General features: G+C 47.0%; 1 protein-coding gene across 1 annotated transcript in view; it reads right to left on the bottom strand.

Moving 5' to 3' along the window:
* TMEM231 (transmembrane protein 231) overlaps nt 1-21,374 on the bottom strand; it is a 226,546-nt gene that overhangs the window by 172,092 nt on the left and 33,080 nt on the right. The window contains exons 4-5 of the mRNA XM_085637883.1: nt 12,213-12,356; nt 8,281-8,362 (exon numbers count right to left, since the gene is read on the bottom strand). Coding sequence (XP_085494009.1) covers nt 8,281-8,362; nt 12,213-12,356 — 226 coding nt within the window. The remainder of the gene's footprint in view (nt 1-8,280; nt 8,363-12,212; nt 12,357-21,374) is intronic.

Here is a 21,374-nt window from a genome sequence, read left to right on the forward strand (position 1 = left end):
TGTTGAATGCTGGAGGACCGAGTCGCACCCCAGCCAGCCACCACAGAGAGCTGGTATGATTGTTGTTTGGGTCTCGGGCGGCCCGGTTTGTGCAACGTGTCACACAGTGACACAGTCCTTGCTACACTGGATGCCCAAAAACATATTGTTTCTGTGGAATGCCATTCCTCACTAAAGTTTTGAGGCAGGTGGAGGTGGGCCAACACTTCCTTTCACTGGTCAGACTGTTGTGCTCCGAATCCATTGTAAGAGTGAAGTACAATATTGTAACATTAGAAGGTTTTGTGCTGACCCACGGGACCAGACAAGGGTGTTCCCCTATCACTACTACTATTTCGAGTGCAGCAGAACCCCTGGCACACCTGATAACAAACACATCCTTAGAGAGAGTAAGCGTTGTGGGCACACTGCTAAGCCGAGTATGTATAGGGATGGCATACTACTTGTAAGTTTAAACCAGGTGGCAATAGAGGATTACCTAAGGCAGTTAAGGTTGTGTTCAAAATAGAGCAGGTCTGAGCTCCTAACCCTGATGCGTTATTCAGCAACAATAGGTCAAGCTCTGGAAATTCATCGGCATACAGACATCATAAGATATCGGAGGTACCAACCAGTACGGATATGAAAAGACCTGCTTTGAGTAACCCTGAGCCATCTGTTGGAAGGTGGTGCAGGATTCAGCTAGCCATGAAAAGTCCCATTTTGCTACTTAAGATGATGGTGCTATCCAGGTACTCAGGTGTATGGAATTTAATAAAATATCTACTTGTCCATGGGGCAGGTTGCTTCATAAATCTACTTATACTGTACCAAAATCAACTTGTCCCTTTTGTGCCATGTAACGCGGCGACAAATTACGGCAGCAATCTCATATAAGAGTTCTGATATAGCCTCTCTAATTATGCCAGGGCTTGTACCATAGTAGTGTTTCAATACTTGCAATTCCCTTATGTTGCTACGTTTCTGCAGGTCTACATACTGGGGCTGAAGGTGGTGGTAAACAATAGTTCAAGAGTTGGAATGCCCTTTTGAGTCTGTGCAAACCTACTAACTTGCATGTTTTAAGGGTTTTCACCTACTGTTTTCTAATCTTTTCCCATACTGAAAAAGGTTGGAAATGTACTCCTGACAGTGGCAGACTTAAAACTTTTACCAGGGTTGGGAAAAAAGTGTTTGAAGGAAAAGTGAACTTGAAACATTCAGAGTTTCATAGGAGCAAATCTACACATGCACATTTGCTCATGCTAAAATGCAGCTCACAAATATTTTCTAAGAGTACCATTTCTTGGCCTACTTCTGTAAATCTGTGACAATGTGTGCTTTTTGAGACCAAAAACAATTTTTGCATTTTCTAATGCTTGTTAGAATGGTGAAAGCCCAACAGCTCCCGCAACGATAAGTTTTACAAAACCATGCCTAAACAAGTCATGCATTGACAAGACCAAAAGGCTGACCACCAATTTCAGACCCAATGGCTTTGCCAATGCTTATTTATTTTTGTTTCCCATAATCGTATTTAAACGGGTTACACTGATTTTTCCATTATGAATATTTTTGGGAAATACAAGCATACATCAACATGTTACTAAATAATGCTGCAAAGATATGGTACCTAAAATCTTACAGTAGTTTAGCTTAATGTTTTTTTTCCTACTTGCATTTTTTTGTGAAAATTTTATTTTGAAAGCAAAAAATCATCACTCTTGCTTATAAGCTTCTGCAAATATTTGCATATAATCAGAAAGCATACTGGGAGCATTACACATAGCCTCATATTAATAAGCTTTGTAAACGTGTGTACACATTGATACTGGAACCACCGTCAGTAGTGCAGGCCAAGCATACAACATTTACTTTTAATGCTCACCCTAATGAAAAAGTTACTTACCTTCGATAACGCTTTTTCTGGTGGATACAGTATCTGCCTGTGGATTCCTCAACTTGGGAATATCCCCTGCGCCAGCATTCCACTGAACTTTTTTCCCCAGCTCTCTACGCCGACGTGGACGTCATAATACCTCGGCTCCGCTCGCGACTTCGTATGACGTCACCGGAGCCATAAGAGAGCCACGTCGGCGTGAGGACGTCAGTTCCACCCATTTTGTCCGTGCCTCCGAGGCGAACAGGTGGACCAACGACAGATTCAAAGCATACACAGTATACAACATTCGATCAAATATACATAGTACATATACAAAAGGAAAGCTAAAGAACATAAGCATTTCCTACCAATGTACCAGATAGAAAGAATCTACAAAGTATAACAACTTCTCAAGCAAGACATCCTTTAAGGTATACAAAGGTGAACAACGGAGAGGCGGGTGGGCCAGTGAGGAATCCACAGGCAGATACTGTATCCACCAGAACAGCGTTACCGAAGGTAAGTAACTTGTTCTTCTGATGGATACATCTGCCAGTGGATTCCTCACCTTGTGAATAGATTGCCACAGCAGTCCCACTCCCGGAGGAGGGTGTCCACCTTCTTATACCAAAAAGTCTTGCAAGACAGAGCGCGCAAAGTGGCCCTCCCTCCTCATCTCAGAGTCTAAGCAATAATGCTTTGCGCAAGTATGGAGGGAGGCCCAAATCGCGGCCTTACAAATGTCTGCAACAGGAACACCCCTGGCCAAAGCCGAGGTAGAAGACTTAGCTCTAGTAGAATTAGCTCTAATCCCCTCAGGATGAACATTACCAGCAAGGGAATAGCAGATCTTGATGGCTAGGATGATCCATCTGGACAGAGTGCGCTTGTGCACAGCTTTTCCTTTAGAATGTCCAACATAGCCCACGAAGAGCTGATCGTCCAAACGAAAGTCTTTCGTTCTGTCCAAGTAAAAGCTCACAGCTCTTTTTGGGTCCAGTCGATTAAGTCTTTCCTCCTCCTTGGCGGATAAAACACAGGGAGAGTAACAGACTGCCCCAGATGAAAGGGAGTAACTACCTTAGGAAGGAAAGCAGCCCTGGTCCTAAGAACCATCGTTTCAGCACGTAAGGTTAAAAACAGGGGTTTAGAACTAAGAGCTTGAAGCTCACTCACCGTCCTTGCCAAGGTTATGGCTACAAGAAAGACAGTCTTAAAAGACAATAGCCTTAAAAGACAACTATGAAGGGGCTCGAAAGGAGACCCCATCAAGAAAGTTAAGACAAGATTAAGGTCCCACTGTGGCATTACAAAAGGAGTATGTGGAAACCTATTAGTAAGACCTTTGATAAATCTTAATACAATAGGAGATTTAAATAATGACGGCTGATCTGGAATACACAGAAAAGCCGATAAGGCCGATAGATAGCCCTTGACCGTGGCCACAGCACAGCCCTGCTGAGCCAAGGAAAGAGCAAACTGAAGCACATTAGAAAGATGGGCTTTTAAAGGATCAACGGATCTCTCTCCACACCATTTAACAAACTTAGACCACCGATATGAGTAAATGGACTTGGTGGAGTGTCGCCTGGCCGATAAAATAACATCCACCACATCAGGCGGTGAGAGAGAAGGAACTCAGGTTGCTCCGTTCAATCTCCAAGCATGACTTTTTTGGCTGTCTGATCAGTCTTTTTAGACTCCCTATCCGCAGGTGTTTGAGGGAAGGCGCCTGAAGAATGCTTCGAGCATGAAGCTTGCACCACAAGGCTTTCTGGAGAAGGGTGGGAAGAAAGAAAGCTTGGATCCCCCGGAGCCACCCTATACCTCCTTGCCACTTGCCTGGAGACTGCAGGCGAAGAAAGTGGCTTGCGCCAAACGTCCATCACAGGCTTTAAAATAGCCTCATTAAAGGGCAACAAGGGCTCAACAATCGAAGATGGTGAATTTAGGACTTCAGTTAGGAGGTTCGGCTATACTCTGCAGTTGGCAACTGTAAGTCCAGCAACTCTGCAGCCTTCTTGATGACTAAATGATAAGGGGCCACTTCTTGTGGTGGTGAAGACCTAGTAGAAGAATGCTCCCACTCCGGAGTAGTATCAAGACCACTAGCATCCTGAATGCCTTCAAAGTCATCAGAGGATCCATCAACCTCACCTTCTTCCACTTCCTCCCTATAACGCTCCTCCTCTTCCAAAACCCTCTGGGCCTCTCTGGGATCAGAGGAACCGGCGTCGGCGGAGGAACCGAACGTGGAGTTGGCGGCGCCGGAGTCGTTGGCGCCGGGCGTGGAGCCGAAGGAGTCGGCAACGGCGTCGAGGAAGGCTGCGAAGAAGGCCGATCCAGACGAAGCCGGAATGGATCACCAGACGGTGCCGGAAACTGCCACGAAGGAGCCATCGGCAAAAAGGCCATAAAGGGAGCCTGAGCATAATGCTGCGGCACTCCCAAAGTGTATGCCATAGGACCCACGGGACCAGATGGTGCGCCGGATGGGAAGGCAGCCCTTTGAAAAATCCCACATAGCATTGAGGAAATGCGTTGAATCTGCACCCGGAGTCGGGAACTGCGGATATGGGATTGGCCCTGGATCCGGTCGAGGAGTACCAGGAACCGGAGCCGAAGTGTCCTCGACTGGCGCCGCAGGCTCAGCTGGTCCTGGAGAAGGCTCTTCCTCCTGATCCGGTTCGGCATCGGAAGCTGGAGACTCCGCTGGCGCCGGTGACTGCACCGGGGACCGCGCCGGAGTCCGCTTCGGTGAAGGTACCTCTCTGGAGACATTCGAGAAGGAGATATAACATCCTTGCTTCGACGCCGAGGCAACGGCGACCTCGAAGCCTTACTCCTCGAAGACCGGCGCTGAGCGCTATGTTTCCTCTTCTTATGATGTTTCTTCGACTTCAAAGAGTGCGAAGTCGACGACTCCGGCCTCGATTTCGCCTTCTTCCTACCTCTTCTTTCCTTCTTCGCCTTGGCCATGAAGAGTTTCGCCTCCCTCTCCTTCAGGGCCTTGGGGTTCATTTTTCTGCAGCTGGAGCAGTCATCCACATTATGGTCCGATGAAAGGCACCATAAACAATCCTCATGGGGGTCAGTCATGGACATGTGGCACCCACATTCCCTACATGGTTTAAAACCCGACTTCCTTGTCGAAGACATCACTTCTCCAAAAACAGAAACCACTACAAGACTACAAAGTAGCAGGAGAGTGCTGGAAAACCGTTACGCGTCGACGGCGTGGAAAAAAGGGAACTGACGTCATCACGCCGGCATGGCTCTCTTATGGCTCCGGTGACGTCATACGAAGTCGCGAGCGGAGCTGAGGTATTATGACGTCCACGTCGGCGTAGAGAGCTGGGGAAAAAAGTTCCGTGGAATGCTGGCGCAGGGGATATTCACAAGGTTAGGAATCCACTGGCAGATGTATCCATCAGAAAATAAAGGCTTTGCATTAATGAACCATTAATACAAGTTTGAACAGCATAAACACATGGACACACATTACCTTAACTGTAGACAATCCTGATTCATAATGTGGTACTGTAAACTGGCAGCCAAAGGGTTTGTGCTGTAGGGGGTTAGGCCTACTTGTTCCAAGGATTAAATGCACATGATAACTTGCTGCCCTTGACCCCAAACAATATGTCCCGGGCGTCAGGCTATAGGAATTCCACATCCCTGGGTACTTCTATATAAATAAATCCATGAGATTAATGGCATATCTCTTTACCAACATCCGGTCAGCTTCTATAAAACTGGAATGGACTCCACAAAAATGGGTCAAGATTTGGGGACACTGGAATGCTTACAAAGGCAATATTTGCACTGCCCCAGAAACTATTATTGATTGTGAACAGAGGGCCAGGGCAGAGCCATCTAATAATGTTGCAACTCGCACAGCAGTGTCCTGGTGTGTGATACCTTGTTTTTTAACTGTGCTCGCTTGCGTATTGTCCTCTTTATTTAAAATGTCATAAAAGGATTGGGAAAAAAAACTGGTATGGACCCATGGCATCCTTAAAAGAAGTGAGGCCTTCAGACATAGCGAAAGGATAAAGGTGTGTTTTTAACCTCTCTGGAACCTGGTGGTTCATTCAAATTATGCCCCCATTTGATTCACTGAGGTCTATAAACTATGAACCACGGCTTACCCTGTGTTTTTGGGGGGAGTGATTGGGTATTGCGGGGAAGCTAAAAGATTAACATACGGGGTAGGTTAGATGTGCGTGGACATGAATGGGTATTGTTCAAAAGGGTGGTTTACTTCCCTTTCCTCCATAGCAAATACATTCAGGGAGTCTCAAACACAGCAGAAAAATACTTATTAGGTTCTATTCAACAAGTTAGAAACTTTATTCATAACGGGAGATTGTCCCAAGACCAGTTCAAGAAAGAACTGGCATGATTCGGATGGATTAGGAATTGACACTTAATAACAGAATAAGACATGCCACGTAAGACGCAGCTATACGTATGCAAGAAATAGACAGATTGACTCGCTATAGGATTGTCTTTATGACCAGTTCAGGTGAGAATGCTAAAAAGAGGGCCAGATAGTAACCTAAAATAATTTGTTGGATCAAGACTGGCATAACACTTGTGGTCAAAAGGGACAAATCTCCCAAAAGAATGGACATTAATTAATACAATTTAAATTTTTATATGGAGGTGTATCATGCCCTGAAGAAGCTGAAACAGATGTACCCAGACATCTTGGGGAAGGGCTGCACATGTGGATGGGTAAAAGAAGATATTCTTCATCTCACCTAGGACTGTCCTCAAATTTATAAATATTGAAACAAGGTGGTAGGTATAAATGGAAAAATTATGGACTTAAGCTTATCTATAGTTCCTCCAGGTTTACTGGCACGCGTGACCTTAAACTTTGCTAAAATACATAGGTCAATAGTTGGAATAGCTCCTTGGTTGCCAGGCGCATGATTGTCCTAAACTAGTTCAAAGTCACGGCAACTTCATAAAAACTGACTCTTAGCTAGTTAAAGGAAACCTACCATCAACCTGCACCTCAGTCACAAAACATATGAGGGCCTATTTGGATAGTTCTATTGGCTCAAATAATTTGTCATGAATATCATGATGTCAGCAGTTAACTAACTACTGTTTTACTTCTAGTTTGGTATGTGAACTGGAGGGAAATAGTTGGGTATTATCAACCAGTTATGGTTACGTATTGTTGGTGGCTAAGTAAACTTAAAAAAATGTGTGCAGTGTGTAAATTGTTGATGTCCAGACTTTTGATATTAAATGCATGTTCAATATATATTTTCTTTTTTAAAGGAAAAATGGTGCAAAAAGACCATGGGACCCTGTTCTACCCATGGGAAGGACCCTACGTGTAGCAACGAGGCTCTTCACAACTCTAAGAAGGCGGACACCTCATTTTCTGGTAAAGCCGAGGCACTAAAAGGCCCGCCATTACACTAAAATGTCCATGTAGATGACTAAAATACACTTCCCTCAGCTTCCCTCCATCTTCTGCACCATTTGAAAGTAGCATTCTACTGCACTGCACATCTGATCAAAGGTGCTAGTCAGTTGGACCACATATATTCTTGATCTGCCAGGAATAACACTGCAAGCCTGAGTTTTATAGGGGTTGCCTGTTTGCAATCTATTTAACTCAGAGCTTAACTTGGAAAAGAATAATTGCTGGTGCCCAAAGTTCCATTTTAAAGCCTGTGACTGGCACTATTAAATATTGGTGCACCAAATACCATGGCTCAGGAGTCTTGAATCCACCTCATGTCTCTTTAATCCACTATGAGACAATTCATACGCCTTTATATCACTCTTCCAGGTTTCTGATTTTTCCCTTTGTGAAGCTTTTTCAGTCTTTCTCTTCCTCATTTACCCTTTGTGTGTTTTCTTTCTCTTGCTCTCAGTAGATAGGTCTTATGAGGAAATATGAGTGCCGATGGCCTCACTGGCAACCAGTGGCTCAAATTAAGCTAGGATTTTGCCTTAATCCTTCAACTGTTTCTCTTGCAGATTTCAGGAGCTATAATTAGGAACTTACTTCTTTTAAACCCCATCTACGGGATGATCTACAATGTAAACCAACATTGTTTCTTCTTTACTTCCCTTTCAAAAGCAATTGAAAACCCCTCTCTTTACTATGTATCTGGCACTTTAATGTTTAGCTACTGTTTATTAGGCTTTGTTTGGCAGGGCAGTGGTGAGGCAGGAGTAAAGAATGCTGCCTTCTTGCTCTAGCTAATGCCTGCTTCTCAAATAAAGCTTATTGTATTTAAGTGGTTGCTATTTGTAAGACTACATGCTCCTCATAACAATTTGGTCCGCCATTCAGTAAGCAAGTTTTAAAATAAATGAGTTAATGTAAAATCCATATTTCCTCTACTGCTCAAATACCAGTTCAAAATTAGTTTACACTGACTTACCATTCCTTTCTTGGTAGACTGCAATGATGTTAGTGAGGTCGTATGCACTTGCAAAGGGACTTGTCCCGTTAATCACAGACACCTAGAGAACAATAGCAATGAACACCACAGTGAAGTAACACATTTCATGTTAATAAAAGTTCGGACTTTATTGCTATTGAAGACTCCCTCATTTCAAAGTTAATATGGGGTCCTCAAGCAGGTACCTTAAAATAAATCTCAAACACCTCCACTCATTTCTTTAACAATATATGCTTGATAGAGAACTCTTCAGTTGATTGTTCATACAAACAAGACATAACAAAACACGCCACATTACTCACCTCAGTTGGAGCACCCCTTTACAAATAAAAAAACATTGGTTGGGGCTGTAGCTGCAGACTAATGCCGGATTAGGACATCCAGGATGGGTTATCTCTAATACTGGGCATAATACCTTACTGTGAAGCAGGAAGGTTGGATACAGGGATCAACACAATTGCTATACTATAAGAAACCCTATTAAATCAATGACTAGAAACAGAAAAAGGCTGACAGACTAGTAAATAGCATTTTACGCACCTTCTGATTTCTCTTCATTATGGATCAATTCTGTTTATTATACTGGCAAGAGCAAAACAGAGTACACAGCTGTCCACCTACAACCCTTGGGTTGGCAGCGTTATTAAGGCACAGTCAGAATCAGAACAACCCCCCTCAACTCCTTCGGAAGAGGTAGCTTCAGTGTCCTACAACTTTTGTATGATGGCTCATGTTTTGGGCCTGAACCAATGCATGTTGGTGCTTAGGGCTGGGCTGGGCCTTCAGGCATCTGTCGAGGGGAGCAAGCACAACAGTTTAATATAATTCGGACAAGTCAGTTAATTGGATACGGTGGACAGGATTGTGATGAACGGCACCCACAATTCAGGATAAGAGTCACTTATCGGGTGCACAGTTAAGGAGAGGTTTCCCATCCCTAAAATGAACTATAGTTTATGGAGCCATGTTGTGTAGTCAGGATGCTATTTGAACCCCATGCAGAGAGAATAACCTGATGGGCTGCCTCCAGGACCAGGGCCATCTGTCTCCCCCTCAATGAGTGCAAGGGGTAGGTTAGAGGGTTGGGAAGCCCCAGTATAGTGTAGGCTGGGCACCTTGGGATCGCTGTATTGAAGGCCCTGTCTATATCATCGAAGATGCACTCCCAATAGTGGTTCAGCTTCAAACAGTGCCAAAGAAGGTGGACCAAGGTGTCTGTCCACCACAGTCCCTCCATGACTCATTTGTGCGCTCTGGGCACCACACTTGGAGCCGCACAGGGTGAAGTACCAGTATGAAACACTTTTATATGCAGTCTCCGTATTAGCCATGGTATGAGCAGTGTGGCGGGACCAGTAGCAGATGTCCTCCCAATCTTTGATGGAAAGGAACCTTCCAATGTCTGCCTCCAACCTTTTCAGTCCTGCTATCTTGGCCGGAGTTGTCACCCCCCACCCCCAACCAATATTGCATAGATCTCTGTGATAAGATGTCTTTCGCCCTTCTTAAGGAAAACCGATTTCTCAAAAGGTGTGAGGGGGCGCTCTGCATAGGGTCCGACAGTTGGCTGAAGTACCCAGTGTCATATTTGTAAGAATAGCTTATGGTCTGCCTCCTCCAGGTCATAATCTGCCTTCAGTCGGTCAAATGGGATTATCCCTTGTGTCAGCCTGTGCTCTTGCAGCCCCCCTCCCGCCATCGTCGAAACCCCTTACGATGCATCCATGCTGAAAAGTTGAGGTTAGCTAGGATTGGCGTCATGGGGAAAGGAAAAGAGGTGAGCCCGGCCCGGATTGCCACGGTTTCCTAAACCCTGAATGCAGAGCCAGGGAATGAATAGAGGCCCAACGATTGATGTCTACGGGGCAACCATGGCTCTTTCCATGTGTGGGAGCCCGCCACGGCCTGGTGCCTAAAACACCAATGTTTTGTGGAGGCTATTTGACTCCACTCCACCAGGAAGTGAAGTTGAGAGGCTTACTAGTATTGTGCAATCATGGGTACGGCGAGTCCTCCCCCTCGTGAGGTGCGATAGAGCAAATGCCTGTGGAGTCGTGGCTTTTACCCCTCCCCAGATAAACTTGTTGATCCTTAACTGCAGAGACCAAAGCATGCGTTTTGGTGGTGTCAGCGAAAGGGCCTGAAAAATGTGGAGGACACAGGGAAGGACTGTCATTTGGACAGCGGCTATCCTTCCCAGCCAGGACAATTGCAGTCAGTGTCAGTTAGCCTCATCCAACAGGACCTGGGAGGCAGTGGCAGCATAATTGAGTGCTACAGACTTAGTCACCAATTGGGCCGGCTTAATGCAGAGGTAAGGTATATACTCTCCTGCCTTTTTCGACAGTGAACATTGAGCGAAGGTGGGCCTAGTGGCGTGGCAAGTGAAAGCTTCAGGAATTGGGATTTCTGCACATTAACCTTGAACCCAGACACCTCCCCAAAGGAATGAAGCCCAGATATCAGGGTGGGTAGGGACGACATTGTATCGGTGAGGGCGAGAATCATATCATCGCTTATAGGCTGATGGTCTCCTCCAAAAGGGATTCCCGGGATGGATGGATTGGCCTTCATTCTTCTCACAAGTGGCTCCATGCATAGGGGAATCAGCAGAGGGGAGCGTGGACACTCCTGCCACGTGCCTCTCTGGATTGGAAAAGGTTTGGACAGCAACCCATTAAGTCTCACTGATGCCAGAGGGTCGGTGTATAAACTTCAGACCCAGCTTTGAAATCTATCTCCGAGGCCGAATTGTATCAAAGTCTCAAAGAGATAGGGCCAGTGCACCACTTAGTCAAATGCCTTTTCAGCATCGATTGAAAGGAGGAGAGCCTCTCTCTGAAAAAGGTGCATCTTGTTCATAAGATGGAGGATGTGTTTGGTATTGTCCTCACACTGGTGGTTACAGATGAAACGAGCCTGATCGGGGTGGATCAGGCCTGGCATGAGGGTAATAAGGCGATGGGCAAGAACGCGGTTGAATAATTTGCCATCAATATTCAAGAGCGATAGAAGTCTGTGAGACCCGCATAGAGTAAAATCTTAATGGGCTCCGGGATAACTGAAATAGAGGCCTCAAGCATGGTGTCTGTGATGGTACTGGTGTCGGTGAAGGAGTTTAAAAGGCGGGTAAGCAACAGCCATATACTGACAGAAGGCTTTATGGAACTGCGGATGGGGGACTTAAATCGGCTTCAGGCGTGCAATTGCTGAGGTTACCTCATCGATCCAGATGGGCCTCTCCAAGCTCTCAGACTCGTGTGATGAAAGAGGAATCACCGGAGTGGCCTCCAGGTACACAGAAATACCATCAACATGGCCACCTGGAGCTTTGTATAGTGTGCTATAGAAGTCTTGAAAGACTACTACGATTTGAGTATCTCCACAGACCTCAGTGCCAAGGATGTTACGAATCATTTTGATAGTATCCTTAAAGGTGTTATCCCGAAGTCAGTGGGCTAGGATATGGCCACAGCGAATGCACCCTAAATAAAATGTATGTTTTAGTTGTGCCATCACGTATTCCGTCCTATCAAGCTCCAGGCGCTTGAGGTGCAGGCGTGCCTTTTCCAATTCCCTCCACACCCTCAAGCCTCTGAACATTTATGTATGGCTTCCCCAGGTAGCCCCAAACCTTAACTCCTATTGCTTTCTCCTGCTTCCCCAACTTTACACAAGTAGATTGTCCACTGTAGTAGTGGATTTCCCACAATAACTCTCCACTGTCCTAAAAGCCATAATAAATGTGTTGCAACTATTTCCATTATGCAATGACCTCCTTTTTCATAGACAAGTTCTTCATCTTGTATTTTCCAAATTTAAGTCAACACGTGGCTGCAAAAGTCCAAACACAAATGAACACCTCACAGAAGAGCAAGTCACAATGGCAACATAAAGAAAGGTATACTTGCATTGTATCTTGTATCCAGTCCTCTGTGGTTCAGTGACTGGCGCTGCTGCAATCTCAGATTTCCATTCACATACAACTGGGACCCTGAGATTGGAGAGGAGTACTGGATGAAGGCCATACTTTGCATCACAAATGTGGACATCCGCTGAAAGAGGCATTATACTTCATGTTACACTCTTAAGGTACAAGTGAAGAGTAGGGATTCTGCACATCGTATTTTAAGATTTCCGTTGACAAATGTGTGAAGAACACTCTTTAAAAACCAATTATTTGTTTCGACAACTAGAAAAGCTGGCAAGAGATATTGTGGAACATTTGTTTTAATATATATTAAAATATGTATTAAATATGCTAGAATAAGTATGCAGCTTAGTTATTAAACATGTAAAATATCTCAAGTGTGTGCTCACTAGCACGAGTTATTTATCAACAAAGTGATGCTATGTAACAAATTTATATATAGATACATGATATATATATATAGATATATATATATATATATATATATATATATATATATATATACACATTTTTCCAAGCGTTCTGCATGAACAAAGTGTGGCAAACATTCTTTTGAAGCTAGCCCCTGGGCAGAGATATTGTTAAAACTGCTCTTCGTATCCGTTAAAAAGTTTTAAACAACCTAGTGTTCATGAATTATCAGGTTTTGTGTATTTGTAAAACATTTTGTTTCCACCAAAACCTTTTTGATGGCCCGGTGGGACTTGAACTTAGTGCTGACTTTCTTGATATGCCCCCCTTTTGAACTGTTCTCCTTCTAAGACTTCTGACCCTGAAGATAGTCTTTCTCATAGCCATAACATTGGCTAGACATGTGAATAAGCTTAAAGCTCTTTCTGTGAATCAAACGTATACCACCTTCTTCCCAGAGAAGTTGCTTATGCAAATTTGCATTTTCTGTAAACATTAGTTAGCCTTTTTAATGTGGGGAAGGCTATCACCCTTCCAGCATTCTTTGATCCACCTCATCCTTCAAAGGAGGAAGAGACGCTTCTTCATTTTGACCCTAAAAGAGCAATAAGCTTCTGTATCAATCATACCAGGGAACATCCATTGGACAATCAGCTCTATGTGGGGGTTTCTGTAGCAAAAGAAGACAGCAGTGCAAAAATGGACCATCTATTGCTGGATTCTTCTCTGCATAAAGATCTGCTAAGCACTAGCAAAGACACAGTGCCCCCCAGGAGACCTGCAGGCCCATTCCACCAGGGTCAAACCTCCTACCACAGCATTAGCATCTTCTGGACCTCTGTCAAGTGGCTACGTGGGTCTTGGTACACATGTTCACAAATCACTACTGCCTCAACAGAGGGTCCTATGAGAGGAGCATTTTGCCTGCTCAGTTCTGCAGGACTTATTGGTCTGTGCCAGTCCATAGACCCATCACCTTGGGAGGTACGTACTGCTATGGTTATGGTATATACTCACAAGGCAAGGATACTGCAGCTATAAGTATCCATCAAAAGAACAAGATACTTACGTCTGGTAGCGATCTTTCTGCTCGATACTCTAACTGCAGATTCCCACCAGTTCTCACATCTCCCTGTTCTGTGAACTGGATATTTTTTCATCTAAAAAGGTTCTAACTCTAGAGATGTGCCCTCTGGCCACACCAATCCAGATGGGCTTTGCGTTTGAGGGTGCAGACAGCCTAAAAAGTAACTAGATCATGTGCATAGGTGTCTCATGTATGCGGCTATGCTAGTCATTTCTGGAGCAGAACGATGTAGACATGGCGCCACACAACGCCACCTACTGGCACAAAGGAGAGATGCTCTAAAACTTTCTGAATCCGGTCTGATGCCACAAGGTGAGGAATTGGTCGTCAGAAAGAGAATCCACCAGAAAGATCATTGCTAACGGTAAGTAACTTGTTCATTAGTACAAATAAAGCGTGTTATTTGGTCATGTTTATTTACACTGGCCGGGCACAAATTGGTTTATGCCAGACCAGTGAAAATAAATGTAGCCCAATAACATGTTATTTGGTGCATCTGTACTAATAAACACACATTCAAACATGTATTACTACAGTGCAAAGGTGAAATTTGCCTTTCATTAGCATAATACACCAAAACGGACATAACAAGAACACTTTTCATTGTGTCACATATTGTACTAAAAAATTACTTTGCAAAGGCAAACAACTCTCCTAATAGTCAAGAGGTCTCTAATTACACTATACATTACAAAGGACAGTTGCCTCACTCTTATGGAATGCCATTTCAGGCACTTGTTGCCAAATCTGTGTCAAACTTGAAGAAGGAAATGTATAAACGGATAGCTAATATATTGCCACATTTGAGGCAAAACGAACAAACGCTTCAAAAGTTATAGGGGGTTCTAAAATCGTTTGGCCTTCATCAATATAATGGGATTTCCCAAAGAAGGTATTTTTCTACGCATACCTTCAAAACTACTAAATATATGTTCACCCAATTTTTATGACAAAGCCTTTTCTTAGTTTTGTGAAAATCCTTTCAGCAGTTTTGGAGCTCAAAGGCAAAATGTGAGGTTCTATTGTACATGTCAAAGTATGTATATTTTTCAAAATGTTTGAGGACAAGTCATTCAAGTCCAGAGCATTTTGTATGCAATGTGGAAAACAAAACGCCTTACGATGGCAAACTACATTTAAAACAGAATGGTGAAAACACTTCTAAAAGGGGTTTGTCTGCACCAGGTCGGCATGGGGAAGCAAACACCTTTCCAAAATAGAATAATACATTAAATAAGAAACATAACTGATGCAAGGGATATATGTAGATTTATCTTACAACACAGTAAGTAATAGTAATTTGCACTATTTTTATTGTTCGTGAAAATAGCAAAATACACACTAGGGACAAGCAACACATAATTAAGTCGGCATGGTTGAAGGTGGAATTGGAATACATACCACAGCACAGTGGGACAAGCAGTATTTAAATGTTTGTTGTTTTCAAACAATTGATCAGAGAAACGCAAACTACAAATAACACACCATCAATACAAACCAAAAGACACAAAAACACAACACCACAGTGTTGGAAAACCACTTCCACACTAGAAGGGGTGGTGGTGGTCTTCCGGACACACTGTGGTAGCTTGGCTCGAGTGGTCAGGAATCAGGTTCCGTGCTAAGCATACAACATACCCAAACAATAACCATGCGTGCATCCGTTCCAAAAACGACTCTACACCGTAAAAATTATGAAAATAACTTTCTTTATCTGCTTTTTCTCTTAGTTGCTGATTGGAGAAAATAAATAACAATCACAATATACAAACTTTTTAGAAAGTGCAGGACAAATAAATACTGGCTTAATGATTCAATAAATAGGGGTGATCATAAATACTGAAGGCATAAATAAAAGTGCAATACAGACAGGCAATTAAATATTCTGAGGCAATAAATACTGTAACCAATAAATATTGTGCATCAATAAATACTGTGGACCAATAAATACAGTGGAACAATAAATAGGTTAAATACAATAAATACAGTGCCCCTAATAAATACTTAAAAGCTGACAGTGACACTCATGGATTCCGATCACTTTTGAATTCCTAAGGGCTGATTTGGCCCAGGCACAGCTTGTGGGGATGTGGAAGGCTTGGGGGTGTCTACTCCCTGGCTTGGTCAAGGCTGAGGCCTAAACTGAGGTAGATAAAGGGGGAAAATACCAGAGACCTGGCTCTCTCTCTCCACACAACTTCTCTAGATTAGTCCCAGTTCACCCCTGGCACAGTCAGGTTGGTTCCAGCACCTCCCTAGCCCCTTAGAGCAGTCTCTCAGGTCTCCACAGGGCCTTAGGCGCCCTCTACTCCACTTACTGCCCTTTTTCTGATGCTCCGACGCCGCTGGAGTCGTATCGATGCCGTGAGGCGGTTCCGGTTCGATGTCGGCGGCCTCGGCACAATGTCAGTTCTTTGACGATGCCGGCAGGCGGATCCGGTCTCGATGTCAGCGGCCTCGGTTCGATCTCGACCTCCGATTCGATGGCGTCGGGCAGTCTTACTCGATGTCGACTTCGGGCGGCTCCGGTCCGATGGCGACCTCGGCTTCGATGACGTCGGCCGGCCTTGCCTCGATGTCGACTTCCGGCGGCTCCGGAGTGCGATCCTCACTCCCGACCTCCGGTGCTCCTCACAGGTTTCCGGCGACTCCGGAGTGCGACCTCCACTCCCGACCTCCGGCACGATTCTCACAGGTTCCGGCGACTCCGGAGTGCGATCCTCACTCCCGACCTCCGTTACCCTTCACCTCGGTCTCCGACGACTCCGGAGGGCGGACTTCACTCCTCCGATGACGCCGCTCACTCGACCTCGGGTGACTTCCTCCTCGACCTCTGGTATTCCTCACGACCTCTGACGGCGCCCTCTCTCGACCTCTGGCGGCTCCGGGTACGACGTCTGCTTTTCCAGTCAGCGCCGCTTCTCCACCTCGGGCTCCAGGTCTTAGGCTACTCGACGTCGGACTTCAGGGAACCCAGCTTCCAGGTCAGGATCTTGCTGTTCTCTTGTTTCTAAGGCCTGTTCCTGCTGTCCAGGTCCTCAGGGTGGTTTTTCTGACTTCTTCCCACACAGGGCTCTAGGCTGGGCTCCGTCAGTAGGGACTAGTATCAAGGGTGGGTTTATGGACCCCACTCCAGGCACAAGTTTCCACCCCTGCTGCTTCACTCCTTCCTCCTTCAAGTTTGTGCTGCTCACTCTTCACCAGTCAGGTGCCAACTGCCAACTCCAACTGCCAACTCTCTCTCTTAGCTTCCCAACATTCTAAACCGCCTCCAACTGTCACAGGGTTCTGGAATGTTCTGGAAGGTGCTAGCAGGTTCCAGTGGATGCTGGGGATGTCACAGGTGGCCACTATTTTGTGCTTCAGGCCCTCAGACAGAAGTTTCAGGGGTAGGTAAAATGGCTCCCTGAATCTGCAGCAACACGAAAAAGTCTGGTGGTTCCCAAAAAGGAAAAATTCAAACAGGGTTGGAGGCAAAAGTGGGACAAAATAAATAATGATGAGGAGGGACCACCCAAAGGGCTGACAGGTCTAACACGCGTCCCCCCCAGCTGAAAGTGGGGAGAGCTACCCAACCCCTTGGGAGTTCTCATCACTAAGGCGGAAATACCTTGAGAGACCGTCTGCATTGGCGTGGTCCACTCCAGGCCGATGTTCCACCTGAAAGTCCATCCCCTGTAGGGAAATAGACCACCTCAACAACTTGGGATTCTCCCCCTTCATTTGCATCAGCCAACGAAGGGGTCTGTGGTCGGTCTGAACTAGGAAGTGCGAGCCAAACAGGTATGGCCGCAACTTCTTCAGAGCCCATACCACTGCAAAGGCTTCACGCTCTATTGCACTCCACTTCTGTTCCCTGGGAAGTAGTCTCCGGGATAGGAAGACCACGGGTTGATCCAGACCCTCTTCGTTGAGTTGCGATAACACTGCCCCAATGCCATGTTCTGATGCATCTGTCTGGACAATGAACTCCTTGGAAAAGTCTGGGGCCCTTAAGACCGGGGCCTCGCACATGGCTTTCTTCAATCTCTCAAAGGCTTGCTGACAAGCCTCCGTCCAGACTACCCGTCGAGGTTGTTTCTTGGACGTGAGCTCCGTGAGGGGGGCTACGATGGTACCGTACCCCTTCACGAAGCGGCGGTAGTATCCCGTGAGGCCCAAAAATGCTCGGACCTCAGTCTGTGTCTTGGGGGGTTCCCAGGCCATGATGGCCTCGATCTTCGCCTGGAGGGGTTGCACCGCTCCCCTACCCACCAAGTGTCCAAGGTACACTACCGACCCCTGCCCGATCTGGCACTTGCTGGCCTTGATCGTCAATCCAGCTTGTCTCAGGGCCTGGAGAACAGCTTGCAGGTGACGCAAGTGATCCTCCCAGCTGTTACTGAAGACGGCTATGTCATCCAGATAAGCAGCAGAGAAACTCTCCATTCCGGTGAGGATCTGGTTTACCAGGCGCTGAAACGTGGCAGGTGCGTTCTTGAGCCCAAAGGGCATCACACAGAACTGGTAGTGGCCATTGGGCGTGGAGAAGGCTGACCTTTCCCTTGCTCCATCAGTCAAAGAGATCTGCCAGTACCCTGAAGTAAGGTCAAAGGTACTTAGATATTGGGCAGCTCCCAGCCGGTCAATCAATTCATCCGCCCTAGGGATCGGATGAGCATCAGTTTTGGTCACTGAATTCAGTCCCCGATAGTCCACACAGAACCTCAGTTCCGGTTGGGCACCCGGTGGTGCAGCTTTTGGTACTAACACCACCGGACTGGACCAGGGGCTGCTAGAAGGTTCGATTACTCCTAGCCCCAGCATCTTAGTGACTTCACTATGAATGCTGGCCTTCACCTTGTCTGACATCCGGTAGATCTTGGACTTCACAGGTGGGCTGTCTCCTGTGTCCACGTCATGGACGCACAGGTGAGTCCTACCCGGGACAAGGGAGAACAACGAGGAGTACTGCCCCAGGACCTGGCGACAGTCCTCCTGCTGTTCAGGAGTTAGAGATGGGGAGAGAATCACTCCCTCCACCGACCCATCCTTCTCTTGAGACGCAAACAGATCAGGGAGAGGCTCGCTTTCCACGTCCTCTCCTCCGTCAGTCACCATCATCAAGATGACTTCGGGCCTCTCGTGGTGGGGTTTGAGGCGGTTGGCATGCAGCACCCGCAGGGGCTGACGAGGGGTCTTCAGGTCCACCAAGTAGGTAGCCTTACCCTTCTTCTCCAACACCTCAAAGGGTCCTGACCAGCGATCCTGGAGGGCACTAAGCTCTCCCGGTTCGATCACCCACACTTTCTGGCCAGGCTCCAACTCCACCGGGTGAGCATTGTGGTCATACCACGCCTTCATTACTGCTTGGCTGGCTTCCAAGTTGTCAGAAGCTTGCTTCCACAACTTAGCCATTTGGCTCCGGAAGGCCAGCATGTAGCTCACCACATCCTGGGGAAGCTTTCTGGGAGTTCTTTCCCATCCGTCTCTCACCAGGTTGAGAGGTCCACGTACAGGGTGCCCTTACAGAAGCTCGAAGGGGCTGAAGCCCACTCCCTTCTGTGGCACTTCCCTGTAGGAAAAAAGTAAACAGGGTAGGAGGACGTCCCATTTCCTCCGCAGGCTTTCAGGCAGACTTCTGATCATGCCCTTCAAGGTTTTGTTAAACCTCTCCACCAGACCATTTGTCTGGGGGTGGTAAGGAGTGGTGAACCGGTATGTCACTCCACACTCCTTCCACATGGCCCGCATGTACGCTGACATGAAGTTGGTCCCCCTGTCGGACACAACTTCCTTGGGAAAACCCACTCGGGTAAAGATTCCCATCAGGGCCCTTGCCACAACAGGTGCTGTTATGGTCCTCAGAGGTATTGCCTCTGGGTACCGTGTGGCATGATCCACCAGAACCAGGATAAACCTGTGACCAGCTGTAGTCGGCGGATCTAATGGACCCACAATGTCGATGCCCACCCTTTCAAAGGGGGTGCTAACGACAGGAAGTGGTTCCAGGGGAGCTTTCAGCTTCACCCCTGTTTTCCCACTGGCTTGGCAAGACACACATGTCCGGCAGTAGGTATCGGACGACACTTTCATCTGAGGCCAATAAAAGTGTGGGACAAGACGGGCGAAGGTCTTGTCTTGCCCCAAGTGTCCTGCCAATGGTATCTCGTGAGCCAACTCCAGAAGGAAGGCTCGATAACGTTGAGGAACTACCAAGGCTCGTGACGATCCGTGTAGGGGTGCCTTGGGTTCACTGTAGAGGAGGCCATCCTCCCAGTAAACACTGTAGTTCCCTTCAACGTTCCCTGCTGCCTGGGCTTCGGCCTGTCGCCTCAGCCCCTCAAGGGTAGGGCACTCCCTCTGGCCCTGGCAGAATTCCTCCCTGGACGGGCCTCCCTCCACGTGCCACTCGGCCGGGATGGGTAGGTCCTCCAGGTTGGTAACGTCCCCCACCGCAGACTCCTGGTCCACCACCTCCGGTGGCCTATCCGTCCTACGGGGTGGGGACGCCGAGGCAGGCTCCTCCTGTCCTCGGTTCTTCCCTTGACTGGCAGCTGGCTGGGCCTTTGTTCCAGGCTCCAGCCGAAATGAACTCCCTCTTCGGGTAGTCGCGGACCTTGTGCTAACACAGGCCCAGTCAGGTGTACCCAGCATCTCAGTGTGAGTCCGGTATTCCACCTCCTTCCAAGCGTTGTGCTCCATGTCATTCCCCAGCAGACAATCGACTGGCACGGCAGGGCTTACGGCAACTCGAAGTGAACCTGCAACCCCCCCCCATTCAAAGGGAACCTCGGCCACTGGATAGTGGCCTGTTCTGCCGTCAGCCATCGCGGCTGGGTGGAGTACATTGGGAATTACCTGCTCTGGAGACACCAGTTGGCTACGCACCATAGTCATACTGGCTCCTGTGTCTCTCAGAGCCTCCCCTCTTTGGCCGTTGATGGTGACCCATTGCCCATACTTTGCGGTATTTGCGGGCACCTGGATCTTAGGAACCATCTCCCGTTCTCCCAGGGACACTAAAGTGACACCCGCCCACTCCCTTCCCTTAGTTAAGGGCATCTCCTCCCCGAGCACTACACTAGCTACTCCGGGGGTCTTTCCTCCAGTGGGAGGGGGTGGTCGTTTCAAGCACTTCGGATCTCCTTTATAGTGTCCAACGCCACCGCACTCATAGCAATGGACAACCCTTGGCTGCTGACTCTGGCCAGGATTAGGGTTTCTGGGCGGGTTAGCCTTAGGGGTGAATCCTGTTCCCTTCCCTTGGAAGTTATTTTGGGGGCCTTTGGAGAACTCCTTTTTCTTTTCCCCTCCCTCTTTCTTCTGGGGGGCGCCCTGTCCGGCCTTTTGAGTATCCCCTCCAGTCCCCCTTGTGGACACCCGGGTACTAGCCCAAATGTCCGCCTCCTCAGCAAGCTTCCGGGGACTGGTCAGCTTGCTATCCACCAGGTGTTGCCGCAGTTCAGGGAAACATTTCTCGAGCAGGTGTTCCTTCAGTACTAGGTCAAACAACCCCTCGTAGTTCCTCACTTCACTGCCCTGAATCCAACCTTCCAGTGCCTTCTTTGCATAGTCCAGGAAGTCCACCCAATTCTGCGTGCCCAGTTTGTGACTACCCCTGAACTTCTGTCTGTACTTTTCAGGTGTTAGTCCAAACTTTCT

This window comes from Triturus cristatus, chromosome 12 (genome assembly GCF_964204655.1).
Source record: "Triturus cristatus chromosome 12, aTriCri1.1, whole genome shotgun sequence".
NCBI classification, from domain to species: domain Eukaryota; kingdom Metazoa; phylum Chordata; class Amphibia; order Caudata; family Salamandridae; genus Triturus; species Triturus cristatus.